General features: G+C 34.0%; 1 protein-coding gene across 3 annotated transcripts; it reads right to left on the reverse strand.

Moving 5' to 3' along the window:
• Positions 1–694: 694 nt before the first annotated feature.
• LOC110463458 (male-specific lethal 1 homolog) lies at positions 695–12,313 on the reverse strand. Of its 3 annotated transcripts, XR_002464396.1 has the most exons (9): positions 11,787–12,313; positions 8,458–8,627; positions 7,912–8,270; positions 7,419–7,480; positions 6,529–6,596; positions 5,677–5,807; positions 4,832–4,904; positions 3,751–3,934; positions 695–3,636 (listed from the first exon to the last, which is right to left on the reverse strand). XR_002464396.1 is itself a non-coding variant. In XM_021518070.1 (8 exons), exons 1-8 carry the CDS (start codon positions 12,183–12,185, stop codon positions 3,853–3,855), a joined length of 1,344 nt encoding a protein of 447 aa, XP_021373745.1. In that variant the 5' UTR covers positions 12,186–12,313; the 3' UTR covers positions 695–3,852. The 3 variants fall into 3 exon arrangements, 2 of the variants coding, with proteins under 2 accessions (XP_021373745.1, XP_021373746.1); XM_021518070.1 differs by having other exon boundaries at positions 695–3,934; XM_021518071.1 differs by lacking the exon at positions 11,787–12,313 and adding an exon at positions 11,076–11,755 and having other exon boundaries at positions 695–3,934.
• Positions 12,314–13,645: the final 1,332 nt, after the last annotated feature.

Below are 13,645 nucleotides of genomic sequence, written 5' to 3' on the forward strand. Positions count from 1 at the left end.
TGTTATACAGTATGTCACACTTCTACCTAAAATGCCCCGACAGAACTTAAAGTTAGCTTTCCTCAGAATAAGCTGCCCCTTATTTTCAAATACATGTACCAGAGTTTGAGTAGGTGCAACATATACAGTAGTGTAATCCTTATATTTATCTTATACTTTGTAATCTCACCAGCAAACAAGTGTAGCAGAACTGGACTGGGTCTATCGCCAACCCTTGTTTCAAGCACTGGGTGAATGCTTAGCAAGGGGATATCTGAACCTTGTATCTTTGGGGGCTAAGACTAGGAGAAAGGAGAAAAGAACGAAGCGAAACTGTACTTAATCGATCGTTGGCGACCAGGAAGCTCAATTGATAAGGCGTTCGTCTAGAGTTTAGATGATCACGGGTTTGAACTCCAGTCTGGCTGTTGAATTTTTCTTTTACTGTTACACATGAAAGGATCATCTGAAGAGGTCTTCTGATGTATATCAAGAGAACATATATTCAATACACAATTAAAAACAAAATTATTCGGTTTAATACATCAATGCTGGTATGCATGTTCCAGCTGTATTACAAATTGGAACTGAACTATATGGAAGAGGGTCAGTTTATAGTTGACAGACAGCAAGCTACGACAGCATTGCTTCCTAAAACCACTCTTAAACACAATCTCTTGGTTCAAGCTGTACAAATGAAAAGCTCAAAAAAAAATCACAATTTTGTTTTATTGGTTTTCATATGTAAATATCCCATACATAAGTGGACAACTGGCAATGACATGCAAAGCACTTGGTCCAGAACAATAGTAGATTTGTACAACACTCTAAATCTCTCAAAATCAAGTATGTTGGTACAACATACAAATCTCTCATACAATGAACCCAATACATTTCGTGTGATAGCAATTATCATAGTCTTCCCTATATTTTACATGGCTAGTTTAAAGTGTACTTATGATACACTGATATGAAACATTTCTCAGTGAGCATAATTGCTGCGCATCTGTCTTACCAATTCCTCTCATTTGGTATAGATCTACTGTAAACCCTTTTTACAGCATTTACTCAAATGGTCAATTTTTCGCAGATTTTAGGGCTAGTGGCCATGACACATGTTTTTGTTTCCAATAAATTTTGCAGATCAAATTTTTTCGCCAAAAAAAAAGTTACTGCACACAGCAAAAAATATTCAGAACCATGTGAAAAACTTTTACAGTATTTGGTATGAAATACTTACCTTCAGGGTGTAATTAACAGGAAATTGGTTTAAATATATCAAAATGTGAAAACTTCAACAATGAATGTATTATCTTTTGAGTTTTATTAATTATAGTGTGTCCTACTAAATGAGGGCTCAGAAACATCACAATGTATATTACTCTTAGAACATTTGTCAACAACATTACAACATGACTAATCTTTTGTCTTTACCATGATAATGGCCACACAAGGAAATGTTCCCGTACACGGCATCGTCATTTTACAATCCTGTACTAAATACAAAGTTACTGGCCAGTGTACCATGCAGCAGGAGACGCCTACATTACTGAATGCCATTTATATTAGAAAACCTAGATATGAAACAATTAATACATTAATAAAATATTAAAACAAGCAGAACCACTGATTAAATCTAAGTATACTTTCAAACATAAAGTATCCTATACCGATTCCTCAAAACAACGCTTTCATCTCCTGAATTTCTAACAAATAATATCCATAAAAAGATTGATATTTGAATATGCATACAATCAAAAGAGAACTTGCTTCAGCAAAAACGACAGACAACAGACCTTTCCAGTCACCAGTAGAATTCAGACATCTCCAGGATTTCTCAACACTTTTTCAAATATGTACTGTACAAACAAAATGTCACAATAAACATAAAATCTGTTTCCATACTGTACAATATTCACAAAACTGACTAAAAACATTCATCTCTTCATGTCACTCTAAAATAAATAAGTAAAACTTTCATATATAAACGTTTTAAATACTCTCAAACTTCAACAATTATCTGAATACACAACTAGGCATAAGCAAACTTACAAAACACATGACAATCATTTCAAAGTTATCAAGGAAAAGATTTTAAAATATCGAGATCACTACTAACAAACCGCCATATTGTTGCTACAAAGGAATCTCCCTTTTACCATTCCATACCAAATCAAGTCCATCAGACTTTCCTCAGTCACATCACCCAAATATGCCCACACTACATTACAGTTCTCTTTTACTACGTGTACAAATACTTTTAATGCAAATTCTTTGGTACAGTAGTTGGCAATACTTGTACAAAAATCTGTTCTTTTATTTTGGGTTAGTACATATTTCACTGGTCAACCAGTCAAAAGAAAATGCACATTTCAACAGAATCATTCCTCATTCAGCAAAATTGTCACTTGTTTAAAACTGCCAGATCTGAAGACAAAAAACATAATGGAATTTCTATAAAGTGCCTAGAACACACACAATGGTAAGAATATGAACTAGAATTCTTACAATAAATTCTGTCACTTTATGATGTTTTGGCTACCATACCACTTTATCATTTTTTTTTGTATCCATCCATGACTAAGTAACTGCAAAACATTTATAAGATTCTATATGGATGTTTCAACATAAATATAAAATACACACCGAGCTAACCTTCAATACTGTTAGTTAAGGAGGCATTTGGTTAATTGTCTGGTGTACAACAATAGCACAGGATTTATTGTGATAGCAATTCTAATTTAAAGAAATTTGGATTTTTCTTTTATCAAAACTACAAACTTTTGATAAAAATCACATCCCAAAAAAAAAGCACTACTAACTAAGGTGGATTTTACTACGTCCTGTAATACTTCAAGTCAACAAACCCATTTAAGATTTCATGCTCTTACTATCAGGTCAAAGAAATCCCCCAACCTACTGTACAATGCTATTACATAGTGTTAGTTGGCACCACGACTGTGATATTTACGACAATGTAAACAACATTACACCCGATGGTACACACTAGCCACACACCGTTATGTTATGTCAGTTGTCAAAAGTTATGGTTGGCAATGATGATGATGATGAATGATGATCAAATATAACATTGCACAAGGCTTTGATATAACATTTGGCACCACATGAAACAGGCAATGCTATTGTTTCTATTAAAATGAATGATCCCAGTACATTTAAAATGATGAACACAGTAACAATTGGTCGATTGAAAAATATTTCCAAAGCCTCTAACACAATTCAGTACTTTGCTTTATGACACTGGATCATTGTTTGATCTAGTGTGACCAACTCTATGCCTGAACTTGCACTGTGACGCTGCGGCGTTGAGGGACATTAATCGCACAGATCTAAACCAGATGATGTGTTGTGTATCAAAATCACACAGGTTTGTTCCATTTTATATGAGAACCAGTTCCAATCTACCATTTGTACAGGTAAATGAACACAACACAGATGGTTGTGCAAATTGCTTAGGCGGTGACTTTCTCAGCAATAGACAGCAATTCAGACTATATATAAATGCTCTCCACTTTGTATATGATCGTTCATAAAACAGCTTAACTTGTTTGCTCCTATATCAATTTAAATTGTCAAAACTTTACAAGGAAAGCTGGATTTCAACCTCAATGTTTTCCTGAAGAGCAGTTTGGCAACCTGGTACTGAATGAGGATGCATTATGAAGCACAGCTGTGATGATATGACTGGTGGGTCCCGGGCAGTAGTCTGGTGGGATTTAATCACGTCTGGAGCTTTACTATGTGTGGCACCTGGTACTGAATGAGGATGCATTATGAAGCACAGCTGTGATGATATGACTGGTGGGTCCCGGGGCAGTAGTCTGGTGGGATTCAATCACGTCTGTAGCTTTACTATGTATGGCGGCTGCTCCGACTAGACCGAGATGGATGCGCACATGCACTTGTTTCTAGTTCCCATGGTAATGAAAATTCCCTGAAATATCAAAAAATACGTTTTTTATCAAATTCATGTGTAAAAACAGGCAAAATCAAACACTATGCTTAGTTTTAAATTTCATTTGAAGATTTCAAAAATGTTATAAGACACATATTTAACAGCGAAGGAAATGAGTACATTTTATACACTAAGATTTTATCCTAATGAAGAGTCAATGAAAGCAAACTTGCTTTTAATTTGGTCTAAATTTTATTCTGTAATACGTATTATATGTTGTATCTGAGGCTACACAAAATTTATATCATACTCGGTTCTTAACTGTAAAGTTTAAGCTCTTTTTTTTCAAAAGTAATGCATTACTGGCTCTTTCTATATTGTGAAATGAAATATATATATATATGCATATCATCAGGTTGGCTTTCATAATACAATGAATGTACATTTCTGTAAAATTCTGCTTCATATTTTTTTGGGAAAAAGTTGCAAAGACACCCTCTGACATTTGAATAAAGTTCTTTTTTTTTTTAATTGTAATGCCATTAGGGGTCCCCAAACACCCTATCGGAAGTCATGCTGAAGTTCACAAAGCAGTCAAATAACATATAACTGATTGAATCTGAAACTAAATGATAGGTACAAATAAAGACTTTTCATGTGTAGATTGAGGAGTTTGGTTATGCCTGACTAAAGTAAATCATTGACACTAATTAAACGTGTTTCTACATTAAACATTCTTACAAGATCAATTCACATAAAAGATTTTAGATAATGGTATAAGAGCTAGTACTATGAAGGAAGGACCACATAGAGCGCTTTGGGTTTATTGCTACTTATTCGACAGAAACCTCTAAAACTGTTACGTCCGAGCTCTGCCTATAAAGCTGGCCAACATAACAAATGTTTGTTTGGTCTCCTGTACATGTGTGTACTTACATTTTGTCTAGATTTGGCACAGGATGTCCAAACACCATTACAGGGATTTTGTTAGTTACCTCTATATGTGTAACTGTGAAGAGAAAATGTACACCAGATATAGCAAATCTCAAAATACAGTTTACTGGGAAATTTTCACTGCAATTTAATTTTCACCTTTTTCGTCCTCTTAAATGAGGGCAAATTTATCATTACAGCAAACATGATTCAACAACATAATTTATATAGAATTAAATTTGAAAGGCAAAATTAATAATGGACAAATTTGGATTTCAGAGACGAAGGAAAATTTGACTTGGTGAAAATTTCCCCATATTGAGTATAACATGGGCCTTTGATCTTAAGGGGCATCATACATGTAAATCAACGGTGAAAGTTTATGAAAATGCAAGTGAAACAGTACCTTTTAGTATGACTAGCTTAAGTATAAGATCACTTTTAATTTTACTTGAAACATGCAATAATTTAAATAATATCCCCTTTAGTAAGATTATCCACAAGACACATTTGGAAAGAGATTTATCTATTGTATATGCAATGAACAACAACCCTTTAAACAATTAAAAAGATAATATATACAGATATGCAAATACAGACACTTCATTATCTGTACAATTCTTGTGATAAACATCAGAAAATACTAGTCATTAGTGACATAAACGTTCACGTTGAATGAAGAAAATATATTGGAATTTCACTTCACACAATCATAGGAGAGAAATGTGAAAATACATTAACTGTTTGACCTTTATTCTGAATATCATCAACATGTGATCTTTATAATTACTACATTGTATAAGGTTGTTTGAACACCCCCCTTTATGTACAGGAACAAGGATACTTACTATTATCAAGGCTGGGGTAGAAAGACTCGAGGGTAGACTGTTGTCCCTCATCTTTGGTGCACACTTCTCCTCGCTCCTTTTCTTTAAGTTTCTCATAGATCTTTTGCTCCCGGATTCTTTGTAGATCCCATCTACATATCACAATACAAATAGATTACATTCCGACTGTTATATTAGTTCAATTAAAACCAGGACTGCTTTCATTTATTGCGATCCAAACGGTTGGACCAGAGTTGTGATTTATGAAATAAGGTCGGTCCTAGTAATATTATGCTGCTTTCAGATTTGACAAAGCCTTGCAAGGCCTGCATAAACATTTGCCTGTCTGGCAGGATTTATACCTATAAAATTTTGCATTTAAAAGCAGACATACCAGTTATTTGGCATAAATGAACAGCCCAAGGTTACCACAAAGAGGTACTCCATACAACTGTGCCTTGTGTGATCAGTATATTTGTAAGATGGAATATTTTGTTACTGGTGTTAAAGAAGAAATCTTACAGCCTTAATGTACCCGACGCAGGGTTTCTTATTTACATTCTTATAATAATTTTAAAGTTAGAAGTTAATCTGTCGATAATTATTCAAGATATTGACCGGATACTGTATGCCCGTTTGACTCACTGCCAGTCCGTTCACATGCAAGTACATAATATGTTCTGTCTCTCAGAGACGAATATAAACACAAATGTATTAATAGTGATAATCATTACATATCAAGAATGTGAATTAAGTGCAATGGTACAAAAGCTAAGCATGTCACAGTCAAATACTTTTATTCTTTTTAAACATAGACTTGTACAAAATATGATTTTTTATTGCGGTATTTTTAACTATTTATTGTACACCTACCTCTTTCTTCGTTTCTCTTCTATCTCAGGCTTCTGGTGTCTTTTAAGAAATACTTCATCCTCGAGATTCTATCAAAAGAACACACAGTATACAGCATACAATAAACAGTTAACCGTACACTAGCTATCATAAAGCAGGTATTTTTACCAACAGAGCATGCAATCCTTTTTCATCATGAAACATTAAAACTGATCAGCTTCTGCAATAAATGTTTATATTTTGTCTTCAGCTTTCAAATTTCATCAAAAGCAGCAATATTTTTAATATCAAATATATTTTAATGAGATATATTTTGGACTTATTTTGTAAGATTAATCTCCCTTGTAAAAATCTTTCCCGCAGTTGTCTTTCTTGGTTTCTCTGGTGATGAATACAGTTATGTAGCTATAGTCTGCTCAACACCAGGTTTAATTTTTTACTAACTTGGGGTGTATATATTCATCATCAGATGATCAACCATTTGACACCAGGTTTTAATTTTTATTGGACAGACATTTAATATTAACATGATAAGCTGACTTGTGCTGCAAAATTTAAATCCCTCTTACAATAAAATGCACCTGTACTGGTCGTCATAATCAGCCAGCCATGCACTGACCGACCACTGTTACTGCAACACTTCTAGACAAATGACTGACTGGGGTCTTACGGTTAAGTAATCATTTGACTGAAAAGATGATGGTTTGCATTGAATAGCAGATTTGTTTCCCCCTTTTAAGAATGATTTTCAATCTGGTATGTCTCTCTAGTGACTATATCAGGTAAATTATGTCACATAATTCTACAGCCAACAGAAAACAAATGAGATATTTCCTCTAGCCAATTGTATGCCTTTTTCTTACTCATCCATCTTTCTCCCTTTGATGTAGTCGTTTCTGTTTGATTCTTACCTCTGTTCCCTCCAGTACCCACAGATTGGTGTAGGTTCTATTTTGCCACTGTGGTAATTCAACTGCAACGAAAATATCAGAAAACTTTAAGATAAATAACATCACATGGGAGTAAAACGTTCAGTATACAGTTCTTGTATATATATTTGATATTAATATGAATATGGGCTTTCCTAATTAATAAAATACCCCATCCAAAAATGTCCAAAATAAATCACTCGGGTTCCTGATCATTAATTAACAGAAATAAGACCTAATTACCAGTGGCCATGGTCTGGTGCTGAATAAAGTCTGAAATTTAACCATAGCAAAAATTTAAAAAATTTCCATGAAATTCAGTTCATGTAGATCTAATGAAATAACACTCATTTATAATATCTGTCTATACATATAATTATACAACATTTGACAATAAGACACGTGACAATAGGACAACGACCGAACTGGACTTAAGTAAAAACTGCTCATCGGTCAGGTCTGGTCCTTTTCCTACCTTGCAGCTCTTTTTGTGCCCCCTGGACGATGTCCCCTCGAGATTCCAGGTCAATGTCTTCCGAGTCTGGGGGTTCATAGTATGCCACATAATAAGGGTCACTGGTGCGTAACACAGAGTTGTCCGGACTATCGCGGATACATTTGGCCGACCGACGGTTCTTGCGAGAACTAGCAGTGTTGGAGGTTGCAGGGTCAATGCTAAGGGTAGAGGATACTGTTGAAGATACTGTGGCAGACCTATTTCTGTATCGCTGGTGTCGCTCGGTACGGTGACTTGGGGTTGATGAAGCTAGTGGTTTTTGGGCTTCTGCTGTAAACCTTTTGGTGAGATTCTGAGGCTCCAGGCCAGCCGACTTTCTGTAATTATATAAATACACCAATTTGTTCAGACCCCATACAGCATGTAACAGGAATAATTAGAATCTTTGGAAACATCCGTCTTAACTTCAAGACTGGCTTAATTTGAAAATCTGATTTTAATTGGAAAATTGATTTTACCTCTAACTATGTATACTAACAGCCTCACACAAACTGATTATCTCACCGCTTTGTTCCTCGGTCTACTGAAGTTGATGCTTGTTCATGTGTTGTCTTTGATGCAGACTGCGCACATGAGTTTGGACTTCCAAATGACTTGTTTTGTATATCGGAGTAGTCATCTTTCTGCTTTAAAAGTGACATCCGCCTCTCCATCCGGTCTAGACGACATGTTAACTGGATAACATAGAAATGAATCTTTAAAATATAAAACCAAAGATATCTTTATATATATTGAATAATTGTTATTTATAAAAAAAAAATGATACTGATGACATCATTGACATGATTAATGACTGTTCAACCTGATAAAGAAAATCATGTTTTGTATAGTCTATTAGAGGGAAATACAATCTATATATATGGAACTGGTCATTACAATGACTCAAAATAATTGTTCTCATTAAAAGCTGGTTACTGCTTAAGTTATTAATATATATATATATAATAATCAACTTTGAACAGCCATTTTATATTTTCTGTATAGGTCAACATTAGAGGAAGCAAACATTCAACTTCACCACTTTTTCAAAATTTAGTGAGAAAAATGCATCAATAAGTATTATATTAGCTTTTAAGGCTCACAATTTTCTCATCGTGCATGTAACTATAATATTTTATACCTTTAATTCATCACTGAGTTGGTAAGATTGAAACAATGATGTATATTTTTTTCATTTTAAAATACATTGGTAGATAATTGCATTGTTTAATACATAAACACTTGTGTCTTCAGATTGGTATACGAACACTTTGTTTTTCTACTCCCATATAAGTGCAAAACATATTTAAGGCAATTAAATTATTGCACGATATCCCAACAGTCGTCTCTCATATTATATATATATATGTATGTCTCTCATGAGTCATATTATATATATGTATGTAATTGGCAATTTGCTGTTAATTCAACTGTGCAGATTACTCTGGGATGATTTTAATTACATTATGTACTTTATGCATTATAGGAGTGCCATATCAACATATAATAACTAATCAAGTTGTGCCTAAATTTTGGTAAGTGCAACTTAAGTTATAAAAGCAGAAAATAAGAATAGATCTGCCTTAGCTCTTCTTTAATCAATTTTGGTGTAAATCTTAAATTATTTAGCAGTATATATATTTTTCTTTTTTGCTTTTTATTGCTCAGTGATTGTGCTAGTGTGTGGACCCTAACAAATGAAAACTTTGTTCCACATAGGAATGCAAGACATAATTAATAGTATTAAAAATATGGGATTCCACTGTTGCTTTTCACTTCCTTCTTTCTGTATCTATAATATATAAGCTAGTAAATTAACCATTCCTCCTCTTACCATATATGTTTTGTGGCAAAAAGTTAAGGAACATCATAATGGATTTATGAGTTCTATTCAGTCGCTTTTCATCTCAGATTTCTCAAGTGATGAACTAATGATCAGATAACAAGCAAATTGGTGGAATTTAAATCCCCCGCTTGCAGGACATATTGTAGGTTAGGCCATTTTTTTTGTTTTAGTCTGTTTAGGGTTGCATGGGCAAAAAAAACAAGGGTAGGTAGGTTGGATTTTTTTTGTTTAGTATATATGTTTATGTACCGTGTGTTCATGTGAATATGACCCTTCTATTGTATGTAAAACAAAGAATTACATAAACAAGATTCATTTGGAGGCGAATTGTGCTCCATATGATATTTAGCGCCAACACGTTAATCAAATGGCCATTACTCTGCCAAATAGTCTGATTAAAGTGGTTGTCAAACTTGGCCGAGCCCTTAATGCACTGAACCCTGTTACTAAGTTTGAGGACAATCGGATAATATTTACGAGAGTAAATGGACAGAAACTACAGATGTTTTCATTATTCAAGGGGCCATAACTACACCAAATGGGGTCCGCTGAAAGTGGTCAACGAACTTGGCCGAGCCCTTATGGCATTTAACCCTGTGACCAAGTTTGAAAAAAAAAAACGGTTAACATTTGTTGTAGTAATTATTGCATGCTAAAGAAGCGTGACAGACAGACAAACCAAAATTATTATCCCCCGTTTCGGTGAAACAAATACACCAAAGAGAAAAAGAAATTTCAATTGCTATGCAAGTCTATAATAATTGTACAATCTTATATTACCAGATACTTTATGATAGTATAATTATAGCTCAATCATGTAACACAAATTCGTAATTGAACTGTTAAAATCGTCTAATGAAATAAAGAATTTATCAAAATGATAGAAAAAACGTGAAGTTATATGTTTATAAATACATCTTTCTAGAAAGGTAAACATTCCTGGACACACAAACAAATGTATAACCCCAGGGCAGAGTTACGCTTGAACAAAGGCTAGAAGGATATACCACTAACAACAATGTTCGACATGTCCACCTGCATGTAAACATGTCGATGACCACGCGTCATTAAAATACACCGTGAAGACTCGCCTAGTACTGGACCAGTGATCCCGCGAAAAGTTTCATACGAAACAGTTTCATTACGATCTAAGCAATAATATTGAACAACAAAGGTTTGCTTTGTTCCAAACAATATTATAATAATATCACTAATTGTGATACAAATTTTGTAAACATAACCAGCGGCCATTTTAAATCAAACACCGATCGTCTGCCATTTTGAATAACAACGCTACCTCTCCGTTCATGGGTCTCTTGAACCATTTCTTCACACCGAAATTAATCCTTGTTTGAAAAAGCACATCGGTCATTTTCTTAAGTATACTGCAGACCCTCGAACTCATTAGTTCTTGAGAACAGAGCAGAGGATCCGCCTGCAACTGCGGCCACGATACACACAAAGACTGGCGGCTAGGTCCGAGCTTCATCACATGACCAATCACGTGACACGTTTACGATGTTTTTTTTTCTTTTGGTGCTATTTTTTTTATTTTGTTTAATTAACGTAATAATGAACGTTTGCCAGTCGATATTTTTCAATTAATTCAAGAAAAGACAACTCTATTTTCGATACAGAGTAATTAATTCCCACTTCTCATGTGTTCAATTTATAAGGGAAGCAAGTCATGTCGGTCATGTGACCAAAGATTATTTATAGAATTTCAAAATCATAAACAAAACATAGAAATACTTTGATTACGGATTAAACATCAAGTCATTATACTATTTCAAAAGAGAGAAACATATACCAATATGTATCTGTTGCTTATATAAGCAGCCATTTCAGAAATTCGAATGATCTTATTATTCACACTGTCAGCAGGAAACTACGAATGTATTCATCCGCACGCGAGAAATCAACAGACGACACTTGACAGTCGTATGTTTGTAAAATGTTATAAAACATGATTTCAACAAAATAATTTGAATATACATTTTCGACTTACTGCTGTTCTTTCTTCATGCAAAGCTTTTATTGCCTTGTCTTTTTGGGAGAGAAGTTCTTGCTGATGTTGAACAAGATCGACATGTAACAACAAAAGTTCCTTCAGTTGTTTTGGCCCCTGAGGGGATTCCATGCAAGCTCTGCCGCTCATCGTTACTTCTCCGACTTTGTTTTGGACATCTAACCCGTTTCTTTCAATAATGTTTTCCTCTTGTTTCCTTTTTTTGTTGGCTTCTTCCTGTTTTGCGTATCTCAAACTCTCTTGCATCGCCAATGCAAGGTCGTTTTCAAATGCCCCGTTTACACCGCTGTTGGTAACTCTGGTAAATCGGCGTCTAGTCAAAGACTGTCTTCCGTCTAATCGTGTTCGTGTTTCAACGTTCGTGTCCGATCTCATCATATCACTTTGTGTAGAGATCTCTATCTTTCTGTAGATATGCTATATGCGTAATAAAGATTTGAAAATCATCTGCCAAAACAGAAATATGCAAATGAAGTTCCTAAACGACATCGGCCTTCCTCACCTCCATCGAAGGAGAGCTCTCAAAGTTTACATAACTGGCGGGGATTTTAAACCACCTGCTACATTGTAAAGCATTATTTCTTATAATTCGTTTTATTTATTGTTATTTTCTTGAGCTTTATTTTATAACTAGATAATCTACATTTGGCAATTTTTTCTTTCAATGTTGGTTTTCTTTTCATTTATCCATTTGCTCTTTATATATTTTTAGGTATTAATTATATTAACACAAAAATCAAATTGACTCTCGACAACCTACATTCAAATTCTGCGCTTTTTACCTTTTCTGCATAAATAAAAATGATTCTATAATGAAAATTATTTTGACGACACACAAATTTCACATGTAGTGTAGATTTTTATCTTTTTCCTAAAGGCGAACTTAGGTGAGTTCTAAGAATGTTTATTTGATAAAATGTGTAAGACTTTTGTTTAAATATTTAACGAAAAAAAGTACCGTTTTCCTCGAACTTTGATGTAAAGACTATATTTCTTATTAATGAAGTCTAATTGCAGATACTATCGGCTAATGAAACTAGCAAACATTGTCTTTGAATGTGCTCTTTCTGCTTTTAAGTGGGAAATAACTTTCGGTGCTAATTAATGAGAAAATATGAGCATGATAAACAGGAAGATAATTGTGACGCCAAATTCACTATGATATTACCATATACATTTTTTATATAATTTTGGTAACATTCCATATACACTATACACTATATACACAGATAACATTTAAGTTAAATTCTAATAAGCACGCTCCCCCGTTTACACTCTTTCACCAATTCTTTCTTCGCCTTTTTTACCTATGAAATAGATAGTGTAGGTGTCAGATTATTTGTTACTGGGTAAACGCATTTCAATTACTTGTATTCGGTTCAAATTAACAACACGTGTAAAAAGAAAAACAACTATATGAAAATAAAGCTAAAAATAAGTGATATTTAAGTGAAGAGTGGTGTATTTTCAAACAAATGTCAATGGAAGCGTTTAGTCAATGACCATGTAAAAAACTATGAACAGTTTAATTTATGTGAAAGAATGAACGCTGATAGGGACTTCTCTCGCTTCACTCTTTTATATAATAAGATACAACCGTATGCTATATGGAAACTTGCTTTACGCTTTCCACAATACAGTCCATGTTTTAAGAAAGTTGTTAAACTTTGTGTTAAAATGCGCGATAATGAAAATAGATATTTGTGTCATTACTGTGGATCTATGCACAAAAATACTATTATGCATAGTGTACTCGAATGCTCACACACAGAGCTATTACGTGACCAGCTCTGGTGTGTACTCAGTACTGTAAAAGATATAGACTTAATGTAATGTCT

This window comes from Mizuhopecten yessoensis, unplaced genomic scaffold (genome assembly GCF_002113885.1).
Source record: "Mizuhopecten yessoensis strain PY_sf001 unplaced genomic scaffold, ASM211388v2 scaffold10911, whole genome shotgun sequence".
NCBI classification, from domain to species: domain Eukaryota; kingdom Metazoa; phylum Mollusca; class Bivalvia; order Pectinida; family Pectinidae; genus Mizuhopecten; species Mizuhopecten yessoensis.